The 15,207-nt window shown below is 45.8% G+C and overlaps 1 protein-coding gene across 5 annotated transcripts in view; it reads right to left on the bottom strand.

Moving 5' to 3' along the window:
- LOC144773613 (transient receptor potential cation channel subfamily M member 2-like) overlaps positions 1–15,207 on the bottom strand; it is a 1,994,366-nt gene that overhangs the window by 1,752,935 nt on the left and 226,224 nt on the right. For all 5 annotated transcript variants that reach the window (XR_013600026.1, XR_013600027.1, XM_078658754.1 and 2 more), the window contains exon 4: positions 3,044–3,209. Coding sequence is in view for 3 of the 5 variants with exons in the window: in XM_078658754.1 (XP_078514880.1) it covers positions 3,044–3,209 (166 nt within the window). In the remaining 2 variants the exon portion in view is untranslated. The remainder of the gene's footprint in view (positions 1–3,043; positions 3,210–15,207) is intronic.

Below are 15,207 nucleotides of genomic sequence, written 5' to 3'. Positions count from 1 at the left end.
ATAACATGGCAAGAGTCCCTTGTATGTTGGCATTTCTGTCTGGTCACTTGGTCTCGTGAGAATCTCTTTGAGGTTGCGTCCTCTTGTGTAAGCAAAGATGGGAGTTTGTGCAAAGATGTTATGGAAATCTGGTTCTGTGCTTAGAAGTGGCCAATGCTTTAGGATGATTTTGCGAAACTGGTTGCTGGTGACGGTGTATTTAGACACCGCTAGCATTCGTGTGTTCTCGACTTTGGGTTTAATGCACAGCAGATCACTGCGATTAGCCTTCTTGCAACGGGCTGCTGCCTTTGTCAGTATCTCCTGGGGATACCCTCTTGATTTGAATCTTTCCAACATGAGCCTTTGTTGTTTTTCACTCTCCAAGGTGGAGGACACAATACGTTTAACTCTCAATAGTTGGGAGTAAGGTAAGTTGAGTTTAAGGCCAGGTCGGTGGAAACTCTTGAAATGTAATATAGAGTTGCGATCCGTGAATTTTTGAAAGATCGTGGTTGATATTTTACCCATATGTAATTGAACTGCTACATCCAGGAAATGGATGGTGGTTTCATCATAGTTCCATGTGAACTGAATGCGATCATTGATACGATTCCAGTTCTCTAAGAAATCCAAAAGACTAGCGCGGGTTCCTGCCCAAAGAATGAATATATCGTCAATGAACCTGAGATATAACCTGCCATGCGTCTTCCAAGCATGACTGTTCAAAATGTGAGTCTCTTCAAATATTTTCATAAATGTGTTCGCGTAAGATGGAGCCGCACAGTTGCCCATGGAAGTACCGCAGAGTTGGTGGAACCAGTTGCCCTCGACTGTGAAATAGCTGTGATAAAGTGTGAAAACAAGGAGTTCCATGAGAAACACTTGGAGATCAGCGTCCAATGAGGAACCTGTAAGAACTTTTTCCACAGCCTCTATCCCCAGGTAATGAGGTATAGAAGTATACAATGAACATACGTCTACTGTACATAGTAGCAATTCCTGTTCATCCAGCTGGTTGGTGTAATTATTCAACTTAACCAAAAAAATCGGTAGTGTCTCGAATGTATGATCCTATATCAAGTACAAAAGGTTGGAGATATTTGTCAAGAAATTTCCCGATGGTTTCATGCATACTTCCTTTTGTCGACACTATGGGTCGGAATGGAGGCTTGGTCGGGTGCTTGTGTATTTTTGGCACCATATACATGGTAGGTGCTGTGGGATTGTTTGGAGGAAATCCAAGGGTCGATTTGAACACCTGTGTGAAGTACAGGGATGCAACAAACTTCAGAGGCCTCCCTGCAACTGCCCTGCTGCAACTGGAACCTGCCTGGACCTGTTGGCCTGTGTTCAGGTGAGACCCTGATCCCCAAGATGTGCTTCCCCAAGTCCTGTACTGTTGGCTGGCAGAAGAGTGTACTACGCCCAAATAAACAGTAAAAATCCGGATATTTGTGTTCTTTTCAACCGCAAACCGGCCAGTTTGCGCCGAGACTCTGCTGCCTGCCATGACCACCAAGAGTAATGTCAATGCTGCACTTCGATCTACGGCGACGCCTGTCGCCGACGCTAAGCCGGCTCTTCGTGCTGCAGCAAAACCCATCCTTGACATCCGACCTGCTCTTCACAGTACAGCAAAGACGGTCCACTCCTCTTGGCTGCCTCCAACTCGAACAGAACTCTTTGTGCCAGACTTATAAGGTAACTTTTAAGCAAGACTAACCTGGTTCCTGTATCTGACCTACACTCTATTGCAGTCGGCCTGAACTTTTGACTTTTCCCTCAGGCGAGAGGGACCAGATGACAGGGAGTGCCGCTTTGTTCTTTCAGATGCTATTTTCACTAAAAACCTTAAAACTGCATATCTCCAATTCGACTGATTTTTGTTCTGATATAATTTTATTTATTAAAATGTACTTCATTGTTTTAAATTGGTTTGGGATTTTTCTTGTGTTCTGTTTTCACTTTATCACTATTTGTGTGCTGCATACATACTTTACACATTGCTTCTAAATTACGCCTGACTGCTTTGTTCCAAGCTCCCAGAGGGTTAAGCTCAGGTTAATTTAGTGACTTTTGAGGTTCACCCTGACAAGGATGTGGTTGTTGCCTGAATGGGCTTCCACTCCGTCAACCAATCACCCAATTTCTTATACTCACCTAATCACACCTATATATCACATATAAGAGAGCACCAAACAAGTTTATAACTGGCACCCACTGTGAAGTCTGCTTTATTGTATATATTCTTTTGCAATTCAATTACCTTTTGGCTTTTTCTATTTGTTAGCATTGTCTACTTGGGGTCCACTGTGTTTATTTACTGTGGACTCTAAATAGAGAATGGGAACCCTGAGTTTGGTTGAGTACCCAGAATTCTAAACTCAATTTTTACCCCATGGCTGGTATGTACATGGATGATGAACTGCAGTAACAGTCCACTAATCACTGGTCCCTCTTCTTCACATTCTCGCTTTTCAAAAGACTGTCAGGCTTCATGCGAACAGAGCGTGAAGAAAGGTTTGAGGTGGATTAAGTGTGAAGAATCAAACTCTTTAAGAGGTAAGATGGGGGTAATGCATACGGAATGGCTCTGAATGATCACAAATGACTGACCTAAACAACCTTATGGAACCGTTTTAGCCACATTCTTACAAAGTCTATTCCAGTTTAATGGCCGCTCCAGGAACAAACACTGGCTAAAAGAGGATGACACAAAGTGGTACTTGTGTGTCCCTAAAGTGGAAAGATGAGATCCAAAGCGTACGTATGAAAGTAGGTCTAGTCGAGATCTACACAAGAAAATCATCCATTGCAAATGAGATTTCTGGCATCTAATAAATTGTAAAAATGTGTTCAAAGCTGCAAGGCAAGACAGCATCTTACACTACAATGCATGAAGTTAGTCATGTTTAATAGAACTCTATATAACCAACTTTAATCAATCTTAGAGTGAGAAACCGTAAGTTTTAATATACATAATCAAAGTAAAGGAGGACCTATTTAGAAAGCTTCCTGAAAAAGATGACACAAGCTGTGTAAGTCTTTGAGCATCACTAACCTTTCTTCGACCTTTGCCAGCATCTTTAATGGTAAAGTAACCAAAGGAATCGGTTGGCATCTCCTGTATGTCGTTCTTTGGGTCCCAATCTGTTTTCACACCTGGAGTGACTATCTGGGCCTCTTTCACATGATGTTCCTTGCTGTAGCCACAAAAACACTCCTCCCTGAAAGTACAGATACCAACTTAGAGAAGGAAATAGGGCAGTACAACATTTTCAAGGTAAAGAAGGCAAAAGAGTTAAGAAAGTGAATGAGGAAAGCACTAAAGGAGAAGCTAAGAGAAAATGAAAGGCATTATACCTAGTTATGAGTCAATGTGAACATATCAGGACAGTACAACTGAAATGGCAACCACCTTGAGAGGCTGGACCTCCTCACCCATGCAGCAAGCAAGTTCAGACAGGGATTATTCACAGGATGGTATTTGATGGAAGACCAAATGATTGATGAGGATTGGATTTTTGTTCTAACACACACATTTACATATTAAAAGACAACTACAGTGTCAACTAGTTTGGAAGGATGACAACTGCGGTAAACTGGCAGTTCTCATACTCTGCCAAACCTGTGGTTCCCGCACCCTTCATTGAGTGGGAAAAAACTGATGAAGTACTAGTCAGTCAAAGTCTGCCACATGGCTGTAACTTTAATACATTTTAGGAGGCATTTCTATTTAGATAGGTTCTCCTATTGCATATTTTCAATGCAAAGGTCTGCTGCAAGAGTTTCGGCAGACCAGGACAGCAGTGCTTAATTTGTAAAAGAAGTAAGTGCCAGGGCTCTAGTCAGGAGGCCTCCACAGCTTTTCCCACGATTGCCACTGCCAACATTGCCAATTAGAGTACCTACACAACTACTGGCCAGCACACTGCTACAAGTGTGACATTTAAAGTTATTCCAGGCCCCCAAAGCTATACAAATGGATTGGGCAGCAGGTATTAGTTGTTCTTAAGGTATACCGAATTAGTAAACCATTGCTGTTCTGCTCATCTCCAAATTATACAAACACTGCCACCATGTGGTAGCTGTTATAAGTGCCCCCGGTGTTGACATTTAAGTGCTGGTGCCGAGCATTGGAAACCACCGTCTCAAATTAAGCACTGCCGTCAAATAAAATGAACCATAGTCCTTAAGCATAGGGAAAAATCCCTTGCAAATTAGGGCCACTGTTTTTGTTAATTTGTAGAAAACACTTCTGCTTAGGATTTTTGTTTTTGAAAGCAAAAGTGGGTATCAAGCAAGAGCCAACAACATTGAGGTTGTCTCTGCATTTTGCAGTGACTCAAGGGGAAATCACTGGCACTTGTTTGCCTTAGTTCAGGCAATGGCGAATGTTCTTTCTACCTCCCTGTTTCATGAGGGAGAGGAGGATCTAAGCTGGGGAGTAGGATTGAAAGAGCACCCTAGTCTTGAGAGAGTAGAAGATTTTCACTGCCTGAAAGAGTGAAAGCCTGCGCAGTGGCTCTTTAATAGCAGTCTACAATGTTGACCTTCAACCTGCTCATCTTGAGCAGCCATGAGGACCTCGATTGTTATGGGATCAAATCCATTTTTCCTACAGAAATGTATGGCCAGTGAGGGTGACCTCTACAAGAGAACACACCAATCCATGGGTGAAGGCTGCCTCAATCACTCCCTGGCAGAATGGGTGTGCGGTACGGTTTCTGGCGGCAGCACCTTGCTCTCTCCTCCTGCCACTTCTTCATGGTGATGAATCAAACATCTCTTGGTTGCACTCTGGCAGGTCCAGAATAGGCACAGAACAAAGGTGAACACCGGATGACTATTCCCCAAGCAACAGATGCAGAGGTAATGCTTGATCAGATGCTGAAAATAGGATTACGTGCATGCATAATAAGGAGTGCTGCGGCCTAAGCAAGCCAATCTGAAAGAAGGACATGGTGCCAAAACAGCAATAAATATTCGTGAAAATACTCCCAATAATAGGGGCTAGATCTTGCTATGAATTCTCTGAGGACAAGAAAAGAGTAGTTACTTCTCTGTAGTTATCCTTCAGAAATTCTTCAATAAAAATGTTGGCACTGAATTGTCTCACATGCGTGCAGAATGTTAAGCACTTATGAAAAGATAATTTGTGTTAGTGCTTTTTGTTTTTCACTAGATAATCAAAATCTTTCACCTTAAAACAATTTCACTATCTATTAAAGGCGATACTGGCCAGTTCCATTTGTTTTACTATAATCCAATTTAAAAGATAAATATAATCAAATAAACCAGGTGACAAGAAAAATAAACTCATTCACAAACCTTTTTTTAGTGAAATGAAAAGAAAAATAGGCCAATGTTGCCGTAGGCTGCAACTATGTAGGGCTGGAAACCTGACTCTGTAGCTTTAAGGAAAAAATTCCAATCATTAATCACGAGGCTCTGCCTCAATGGCAGTTGCTCCTGGTCTTTTTTAAGTGTGACACAGGATACGGTTACAGAAACCATCAAAATCCTTTTTCATTCCTCTGACGATGACCGACGGTTGCTTATGATTTAAATGGAGATCCATGTGTAAGAGAGAACCAGGATTAAAGTTAAGTAATCTAGTCCTCTCTTTCAGGATATGCCCACTGATAATCATGAGTACAGAATAGAATAGCAAGCCCATCCCCACTTAGAGCAGTGGGAAAAATAATGCACGAGGCTCCTTAATAGGATACAAGAGACTATCAGACATGGATTGGTGGAAATTAGAGATTTGGAGTAAATGTAGGTGTGCCCCCAAGACCACAGTTCCTAAGGAACACTGCATATGGTTCATGGGAACATAAAGCTTACATCTGCTAATGCTGAATGCAGAGTTGCTAGCTACAAGGAATGCAGCTTACAACAGAGATGATGTGGGTAACCTTTGTGAGCTGGCTCAGAAGAAGGGTTCATGGGCATGAGAAGACAATATTTCCAAAAGGGGAAGGGTCTCCTGTTTGGCTGAAAAACTGTTGTGTCTTGTATTTATGGTGATGGTTGTAAAGTCAACCTTATAGACCAGCTATCCTAGTGGTAGCATGGACAAAAGCAGTCTTAGCCTAAACTCAAGAGGGCATGTGAAGCCAGCTGTTTTACCATACGCAATCCCTTTAATACCAAATGAAAGGACACCACACAGGTTATATATTCAAAATATATGTATTTATTTCTAAAACAATCCTCTGTACTCTTTATGAGAACAGAAGCACAAGTGCATAACAATTTACTTAATATAACATACAACAGTTGCACAAATATGGATAGGCCCTGGTGGCCCGCTAAACCATTTACTAAAATAGTGGTATAAGAACCACGTCACGAACAATGGTAAGGCCTAGGTCCGTGGGGATCGCTGGGGCTACACTGGACTAACAGTTGTTAGGGAGCAGGAGGCCCACGGGATGCGTGTGCAGTGTCTAATTGCGCACGCGTGCACACATAGAAGTCAATGGGTGCGTAAAGTTACAAAGTTAAAGAATTAGGAGTCTTCCAACTGGACTAGAAGCTAACCACTTGAAACTAGGACACTAGGAGAGGTACTCTTTACAGGAGCACCGCAGTACTCGCGTTACCTCACCTACAGGAAGCAGGTGCATAGGTGTCAAAGTGTGTCGTGTTTCGTCGTGGAGTTCTATGGAGCCTTGGAGAAAAGATGCTGCAGGCGACCAGGAGAGAAGAGCCTGGTTGGATCCAAGGGTGGATCGAGGATGAAGAGTACCTGAAAGCAGAGGGGTCTGGGTCACTAGCCAGTGACCAGGAAGGAACCAGGAAGGAACCAGGCGATGTCGGGAAGCAATCAGGTGATGTCGTGAAGCTTGTCTCTGCGGCCACGTGGACCAGGAGGTGTCGACGACGACCAGGAGCTGGATACAGACTGTCCCACGAAGGCTCTCGCTGTTGGCGGTGTCGGATCTCGAATTGGAGTTAACAGGCCTTGGCAAATGCAACCCACGCAGGAATCGAAGATGGCTTTTTACTTAGGCCAGTAAGGACTGAGGGGCTTCTCCTTCGCAGAGAAGCAAGGGCCAGTCTGGAGCAACCAGACCAGCGGTGTAGATTTCGTCGTCACAGAGGCCACTAGCCAACGGGTAAGTGACCCTACAGACGCGTCGAGCAGGAAAATGCAAAAGGACCCCAGGCAGCACTCGGTGAGTGTGGAGAGGTGATCTTCGGTGCAGTTGGTGCTCGGGGCTGGGGCTTCCCAATCCCCAATGCACAACTTCGAGGGTGCCTCAGAAGTTGCACGGAAAGCAATTGGCTGGCTTTCCAAGATGGCCGGTGCCACGTCTCTCGTCGCCTCCATGGGTCTCAGCTTTGCTGTGGCTGTGGATCGGGCTGTTGGATGTCTGGAAGTCCGGGTCTTGTCAGACTCTGTGTTCAAGCTCCGGCGGGAGCAACGACAAAGCAAACCGTTGAGCGCTTGATGGTGCCTGCTTGCACAGGGTGGTCACTCCTTGACCACAAGGGAGATTCTTCAGTCTTCTACATCGAGTAGAATGTCGAAGGACAAGAGTTTCGTATCAGAGTTTCAGTCAGGATATATCTAAAGTCTAAGGACACAGCTCCTACCTATATACCAAATCTAGGGGCTGGATGACCTGCTAGGTCCCTCCTGTGGGTGGGACTCAGGAAGGGGGTGGTTATGTAGTGTAGTTCCTATTATCCCAATAGGCTCTGCGCATTGGAATAATACCTCCAATAGTATAGACCTAGACCAGACGTTAACTAGGTCTTCTACTGTCGATATTAGACTTAAAGTTTTGGGTTTGCCAGCTAGCTCAGAGTTCACTAGAAACTTTCTCGAATAGGCAAGGAGGAGTTGAACCTCCCTGGATAGACAAGAAGGGATTTAGTTTCTGACAACCATAGAACATGACAACTTTGCTCTCCCCTAATCAAGAGTGTATCTCTAGAGTCGTGTGAAAACAAAAGACAACTTATTTTACTCAGTCAGTACGTGCATTCTTAGTTTCACCAGTTTGTAGAGAAAAGGAAGAGACGGGCGTGTTCAATAAAAGATGTTGTTTATTGATCAGTCTCTTTTCTCGTACAAGAGAAATGGATCGATATTATCGCAATACTTATGGTTAAGTAAAGTGCATACAATAAAAGCAGAATTATGAAATAATACTGTAAAAGCATTGATATGGTTTCTAAGCCATATGCTATTTAAAATAGATAGAATATATACATACACATATACATTCGACTAATCGTACTCAACTGGTGCTTCTAACCACGCCTACCCCGGTGTACCTGACCTAAGCCTAATACGTGGGCTGGAGTAGAAAGTAGCAGTTTTGAGTTAAGTTTGTTTTGCCAAGTGACTGACTCAGACCAGAGTTTCGTATCAGAGTTTCAGTCAGGATATATCTAAAGTCTAAGGACACAGCTCCTACCTATATACCAAATCTAGGGGCTGGATGACCTGCTAGTTCCCTCCTATGGGTGGGACTCAGGAAGGGGGCGGTTACACCCCTTTCCCTTTATCCAGTTTTGCGCCAGAGCTGGGGCTGGAGTGTCCCAGCACCGGTTTGAACTGGACTATGCATGGGACACCTTGTTTGCCCCAGGCAGTGTCTCATTTCATTCAGCCCTCCCTGCCCCAATACACTATAGCCTGTCTGGGGTGGTGCTAGCACCTCCCTGTGACAGGAAACCTATTGTCCAAGCCTCCCTCGCTGGAAGGACTCCCAGCAGCAGGAGGTCAGACTTGTGTCTGTGGCAGCAGCATCCATTTTGTGATGCTGAGGCTCTGGTTAACTTTAACCGGGATTAATGTAAGTAACATGTCTTCTCCCACTAGAAGGGTGGAATGCTACTCCCGTCGCCAGGACTGGCGAGGGGGTAGTATTCCAAAGCGTATGACACCTTACACAACATGTTTTGATAAAGCCAAACCAAAGATAGCATTTAACCGCGAGGTTCATAATGCACTTAAGAGTATATGGTATGGCATTATCCTAGAACAGCATAAGGACATGGTTCCGAAAGCTGCAGACAGGCTCAGCTTATGCTAGAGCACCATCTCACATGAAACCAAGCACTCTGCCTTCAGGATTGTTAAGGCCTGCCATAGGAGTGACTTATAGGTGTATATGTGTCCAGATATAAGGTTAGACATAGGTATACTATATCTAAGCAAGGGGTGATTACACGACCTTGCCCCAGCTGAGTGATCAGCCAGTTGTGTCACTTTGGATGACCAGCCAGGGGTGGCAAAAGATATGCTGCAGCCCCTGGTCGGCCTTGGGTGCACCTATGCCCTGGGTACCTATAGTACACTGTACAGGGACTCATAAGAGTGACCCAAATCCCAATTGGTGATGTACCTAAAGTACATGGTGTGAAATTTAGAGAGAGAACAGCAGGGCTGTGGGTCTGATTAGCAGGCCCACAGCCACATTAAGTCGAAAACCAGTGAAGCAAAAAGCAAAAAAATGGGGTGACCATAGGAAAGCTGACCCTACTCTCCTACATAACCCCCCCCCCCCCCCAAACGCAGGGACATTAGACTAACCGTGACCAGTTGTGGCTTCATGTTCTAGGTGGAAGTACCTGGAGAGACCATCTGCATTGCCATGGTCAGTCCCTGGTCTGTGCTCCACTGTTAAGTCCATCCCCTGTAGGGAAATGGACCACCTGAGCAGTTTGGGATTCTCACCCTTCATCTGATTTAGCCACAAGAAGGGCTTATAGTCTGTCTGAATTTTGAAGTGAGTGCCAAACAAGTATGGTCTCAACTTCTTCAGGGCCCAAACCACAGCAAAGACCTCCCTCTCAATAGCTGACCAACGTTTCTTCCTGGGGGTCAGCCTTCTGGTAATAAAAGCAATGGGCTGGTCTTGACCATCTACATTAAGTTGTGAAAGCACAGCTCCCACCCCCAACTCAGAAGCATCTGTTTGGACAATAAACTCTTTGGAGTAGTCAGGACTCTTTAAGATATGTGCAGAGCACATGGCCTTCTTCAGGTCATCAATTGCCTTTTGACAGCTAACTGTCCACTGAACCTTTTTTGGCATCTTCTTTGAAGTCAAGTCATTGAGTGGTGTCACAATGGACCCATAATTCTTGACAAATTTTCTGTAGTAACCAGACAGGCCCAAGAAAGCTCTGACCTGTGTCTGGGTGGTTGGAGGAGCCCAGTCCTTGATGGCCTGGATCTTACTCTCCAGTTGTTGAACCTGACCCCCACCTACAAGGTGGCACAGGTAAACAACCTTACTCTGCCCTATCTGGCACTTTGTGGCCTTGATAGTTAGGCCTGCCTTTTGCAGGTCCTCTAAAACCTTCTTCAGGTGGATCAGGTGATTCTCCCAGGTGGAGCTGAAGACAGCAATATCATCAAGATAAGCTGCACAAAAGTCATCCAACCCAGTGAGGACTTGGTTCACCAACCTTTGGAAAGTGGCAGGTACATTCTTCAAGCCAAAGGGCATTACCACAAATTGATAATGACCTCCTGGGGTTGAGAAAACAGTTTTGGCCTTGGCATCCTCAGCTAACCTGATTTGCCAATAGCCAGCTGTCAAATCAAATGTGCTCAGAAACTTGGCAGAAGCCAATCTATCAATGAGCTCATCTGCTCTTGGAATTGGGTGAGCATCTGTCCTAGTGATAGCATTGAGACCTCTATAGTCCGCACAGAACCTCATCTCTCTCTTACCATCTTGGGTGTGAGGTTTTAGTACAAGGACTACTGGGCTAGCCCAGGGGCTCTCTGTTGGCTCAATTACTCCCAACTCAAGCATTTTCTGTACCTCAGTCTTTATACAGTCCCCAACATGGTCAGATTGCCTGTAGATCTTACTCTTCACAGGCAGACTGTCACCAGTGTCCACCTCATGGGTGCACCAGTTAGTCTGACTAGGTGTCAATGAAAACATATGTCTAAAGGCCTGTAGAACTTGTCTGCAGTCCTGTTGCTGCTGGTCAGTGAGGCTGCCAGCTAAGGCCACACCATCAACTGAGCCATCATCAGTGTTCTGAGTCAACAGGTCTGGGAGAGGGTCACTCTCTTCCTCCTGTCCCTCATCTGTAGCCATGAGCAAGCCCATGTCTGCCCTGAAAACATATGCTTTGAGTCTGTTGACATGGGGCACCCTGTGGGGGCTCCTAGGGGTTCCAAGGTCCACCAAGTAGGTGACCTCTCCCTTTTTCTCAACAAGGGTGTGGGGTCCAGACCATTTGTCCTGGAGTGCTGCTGGGGCCACTGGCTCCAACACCCACACCTTCTGTCCTGGCTGGTACTGTCAAGTTCGCACTCTGCAGGATCTTCATGCAGTACCAATGCTCCACCTCCGGACCCTCCGAACACCCCGAATTAGATACACAGGGTGTTCAGACGATACGGTGAGGGAAAAAACCCCAAAAGGGGAAAAACCCAAAAGAAAAGAATAAGGAGGGAAGGGGCAGCAAGGGAACAGAAGCTGAAAGAAAAAACATACAAATGTTAACACAAATAAACGAACCCCTACTCTCATTACATTCTCACTAAATAAACACACATTGGATTCACCTGTAGGAATGCCTTGCACCAGCCCTTCCTACTGCATCTTCTGACTTCCCATGTTATCTGTACAACACAATGACAACAAGTTAACACCAGGAATCGAAAACTCCCTTCTGAAATAAATGTGTTCTCATTGAACCTACCCCTTCTCCCTGCTATTGCTGTTCTAAAAAGGGGAATCCATGTATAGAAGATAAAGCAAAAATAGCGCCGGATTTCTAGATTTAATTCCATAGGAAGCACAACAAATGATTCCTTGCAAACACAATGTTATTTCAAAGTTCCAAATGAAAGAACCCAAATACGGTAAGGCGTAGTTAATTCACTACTACCCTCCGCTTTGGTATTTGTACTCCACTTGAGATTAGACGACCCAGTACTCGTCATGTATTCATGACGGTAATGCGGAGGTACGTGACTCAACCCCCTGCATTCCGCCACTCCATGAGGGACAAAACAACTCCAAACAAAAAGCAACCAAGTTACTCGGGACGCTATGCGCCAGAAACAAAATTCAAGGTTCAAAGATCCATTTAAACAACACCTCGCAGCCGCGAGATTTAAGGACTATCCGGAAACAACCGATAGTCTGAAGGAACACAGAAGACAACGGCGCTCAAAGCAGCGCTCGATCCTTTACCCAATGGCGTCTTCCTCACTGCAACAGTAATCCAAACGATCCTCCGACCGGACCAGGTAACAGCGAGAACGCCAGGAAACTCAGGACAGCCGTCCTGAACGGTAACCACGGAATTACGAGCCCCGAACTCCGGAACCCGCCCTGCCTATCACCACTACCGCCGGGGCACCTGGGTAGTGTAGTTCTAAAGCTACGCCTCATGGGATTTGCAGTTTTAGGCAGGCGCGCTCGCTCAGACCCTGACAGGTACTCAGTCAGCACAGCCTTTTGGTCATGCCAAGCTTTTTGAAGTTCTTGGCTAGCCTCAAGGTTTTTAGAAGCCTTCTTCATATACTTAGCCATCCTGGAGCGGAGACCAAGTACATAGTCCACTAGGTCTTGCTAAGGCTTTTTGAGAGGTAACTTCCATCCTTCCTTCACCAGACATAGGGGTCCCCTTACAAGATGCCCAAACAAAAGCTCAAAAGGGCTGTAGCCAACCCCCTTTTGTTGGACCTCTCTGTAAGCAAACAGAAGTCAGGGTAGAAGGATGTCAAATCTTCGCCTAAGCTTTTCAGGTAAACCCTTGATCATACCCTTGATGGTCTTGTTGAATCTTTCAACAAGCCCATTGCACTGTGGATGGTAGGGTGTAGGGAATTTGTAACACCACACTCCTTCCACTTAGCAGTCAAGTACCCAGACATGAAGTTTGCACCTCTGTCTGAGACAATCTCCTTTGGAAAGCCCACTCTTGAGAAAACTCCCAGGAGGGCTCTTGCCACAACAGGTGCTGTTGTGCTCCTTAGGGGAATAGCTTCTGGATACCTGGTGGCTTGATCCACTACTGCCAGTACAAATCTGTGCCCAGAGGCTGTTTGGGGATCCATTGGTCCAACAATGTCAATCCCAACTCTTTCAAAGGGTACCCCCACCACAGGTAGTGGTATGAGGGGGGCCTTTGTTGTGCCACCTGATTTCCCACTGGCTTGGCAATCACACAGGAGCAACAAAACTCCTTAGTATCCTCTGACATATGGGGCCAGTGAAAGTGAGGGACAAGCCTGTCCCAAGTCTTGTTCTGGCCTAGATGTCCTGCTAGGGGAATATCATGGGCCAAGGTAAGAAGGAAGCCCCTAAATTGCAGAGGTATACCCAACCTCCTGGAAGCAACAGACTTGGGGTCTCTAGCCTCTGAATAAAGGAGCCCATCATCCCAATACACTTTATGGGTACCTTGAGCATTCCCAGCAGCCTCCGCAGCAGCTTGCTGTCTGAGGGGTTCAAGAGAGGGGCAGTCTAACTGAGCCTCCCTCAAGTCTGCCCTTGAACGTCCCCCTGTCCCCAGAAACTCAACCTGTTCAGGTTCAAGCTCTTCCAGGACAGTTCCTTCAGGAGTCTCAGAATCAGCTTCCTGAGAAGGCTGATCCTCACTTGAGGTCCGGGGGAAGGCACTGCCTTAACCCTACTGCTCTTTCTCTTGGATGGCACTTGGGCCATAGTTTCAGGATCCAAGGCCTGTTCAGTTTGGCACTGTTTGGCCTGTGACCTGGTCACAGCAAGGACATGAGCTGATATGCCTAACATCTCTGCATGAGTCCTATACTCCACTTCTGACCATACTGAGTTTTCCAGATCATTGCCCAAAAGACATTCAAAAGGGAGGTCTGCACTTACCACAACTCTTTTGAGGCCAGTTACCCCTCCCCAGGAGAAATTAACAACTGCCACACTATGGGTAGTAGTGACATTGCTAGCATTGGTCACCAGGTAATTATCACCCAGTACAATCTGTCCAGGGTCCACAAAGTTAGGTGTCACCATAGTGACACCGGCACATGTGTCCCTGTAGGCTTGAGCCACTTTATCATTTATGAAAGGTGTCTGTCTGTACTTACCCAAAGTATTGGGACTCACAGCAGTGATCACAGATCAGAACAGCCTGAGTAGGAATCCTGACTAGGCCAGAATCCACCTCAGTACCCATGGTTAACCCCACTATAGCCTTGGGTTGGGAACTACCACTGCTGACTGTACTAGGGGGTGCAGTTGCCTTAGGGGCTGCAGTGGTAGGGGCTGTACCTTTCTTGGTGCACTCACTAAACCAGTGAGAGGCAGATTTACTGTAATTACACCAAGGTTTCTTTGGACCTTCTTTCTTCTTCTTGGAAGTTTGGGACCCCCCTTCATTGGAATTTTGGGGGCCTGATGAAGACTTCTGGTCTTTTTGTTTCTGATCCCCACCCTTTTGGTCTGCCTTCTTCTGATCACCACCTTGGTTCTGGGGCTTCTGCTTAACCCTGGTTCTGACCCATTTGTCTGCCTTCTTTCCCAATTCTTGGGGAGAGGTCAGATCTGAGTCAATCAGGTGTTGGTGCAACAACTGGTTCTGACAATTATTAAGGATTTGCTCTCTCATGATCAAATTATACAATCCTGCATAGTCCTTAACTTTGCTTCCCAGTAACCAACCTTCCAGAGCCTTAGTGGCAAAATCAACAAAATCAGTCCAGTCCTGAGTCTGTGTCTTCTGGGTATCTCTGAACATCAACCTGTACTGTTCAGTGGTTAGGCCAAACCCATCAATTAGAGCACTCTTCAGGACAGGGTAGTTATTAGCATCTGCATCACTAACTGTGAGGAGCTTATCTCTGCCTTTGTCTTCAAAGGAGAGCCACAAGATAGTTGCCCACTGACTCTGGGGGACCTGCTGGACTTTGCAGGCCCGTTCCAAAGCAGTTATCCACTTTTGGTTGTCATCCCCAACTTTGTAGGGGGGCACTATCTTACTCAGGTGCCTAGAATTCTCATGGGACCTGTCTTTATCCTTAGGGATATTGCTGCCACCAGTGGGTTGTGACCCACTCAACTTCTGCTCTCTAGCTAGGGCAAGCTTCTCCTTGGCAAGGGCAACTTCTAGTTCTTGCCTCTCAATCCTCAGATTAGCTTCCCTCATCCTAGCCTGATGCTCTCTCCTTTCAGGAGAGGACGTCCTTCTCTGAGCAAGGGTATTGGATCCCCTAGAGGAATTAGAGTGGTGGGAGTCACCTGA

The sequence above is a fragment of the Lissotriton helveticus genome, chromosome 8, assembly GCF_964261635.1.
Source record: "Lissotriton helveticus chromosome 8, aLisHel1.1, whole genome shotgun sequence".
Lineage (NCBI taxonomy): Eukaryota > Metazoa > Chordata > Amphibia > Caudata > Salamandridae > Lissotriton > Lissotriton helveticus.
The sequence above is the reverse complement of the archived record's forward strand: the minus strand, read 5'-3'. Positions and strand labels throughout refer to the sequence as shown.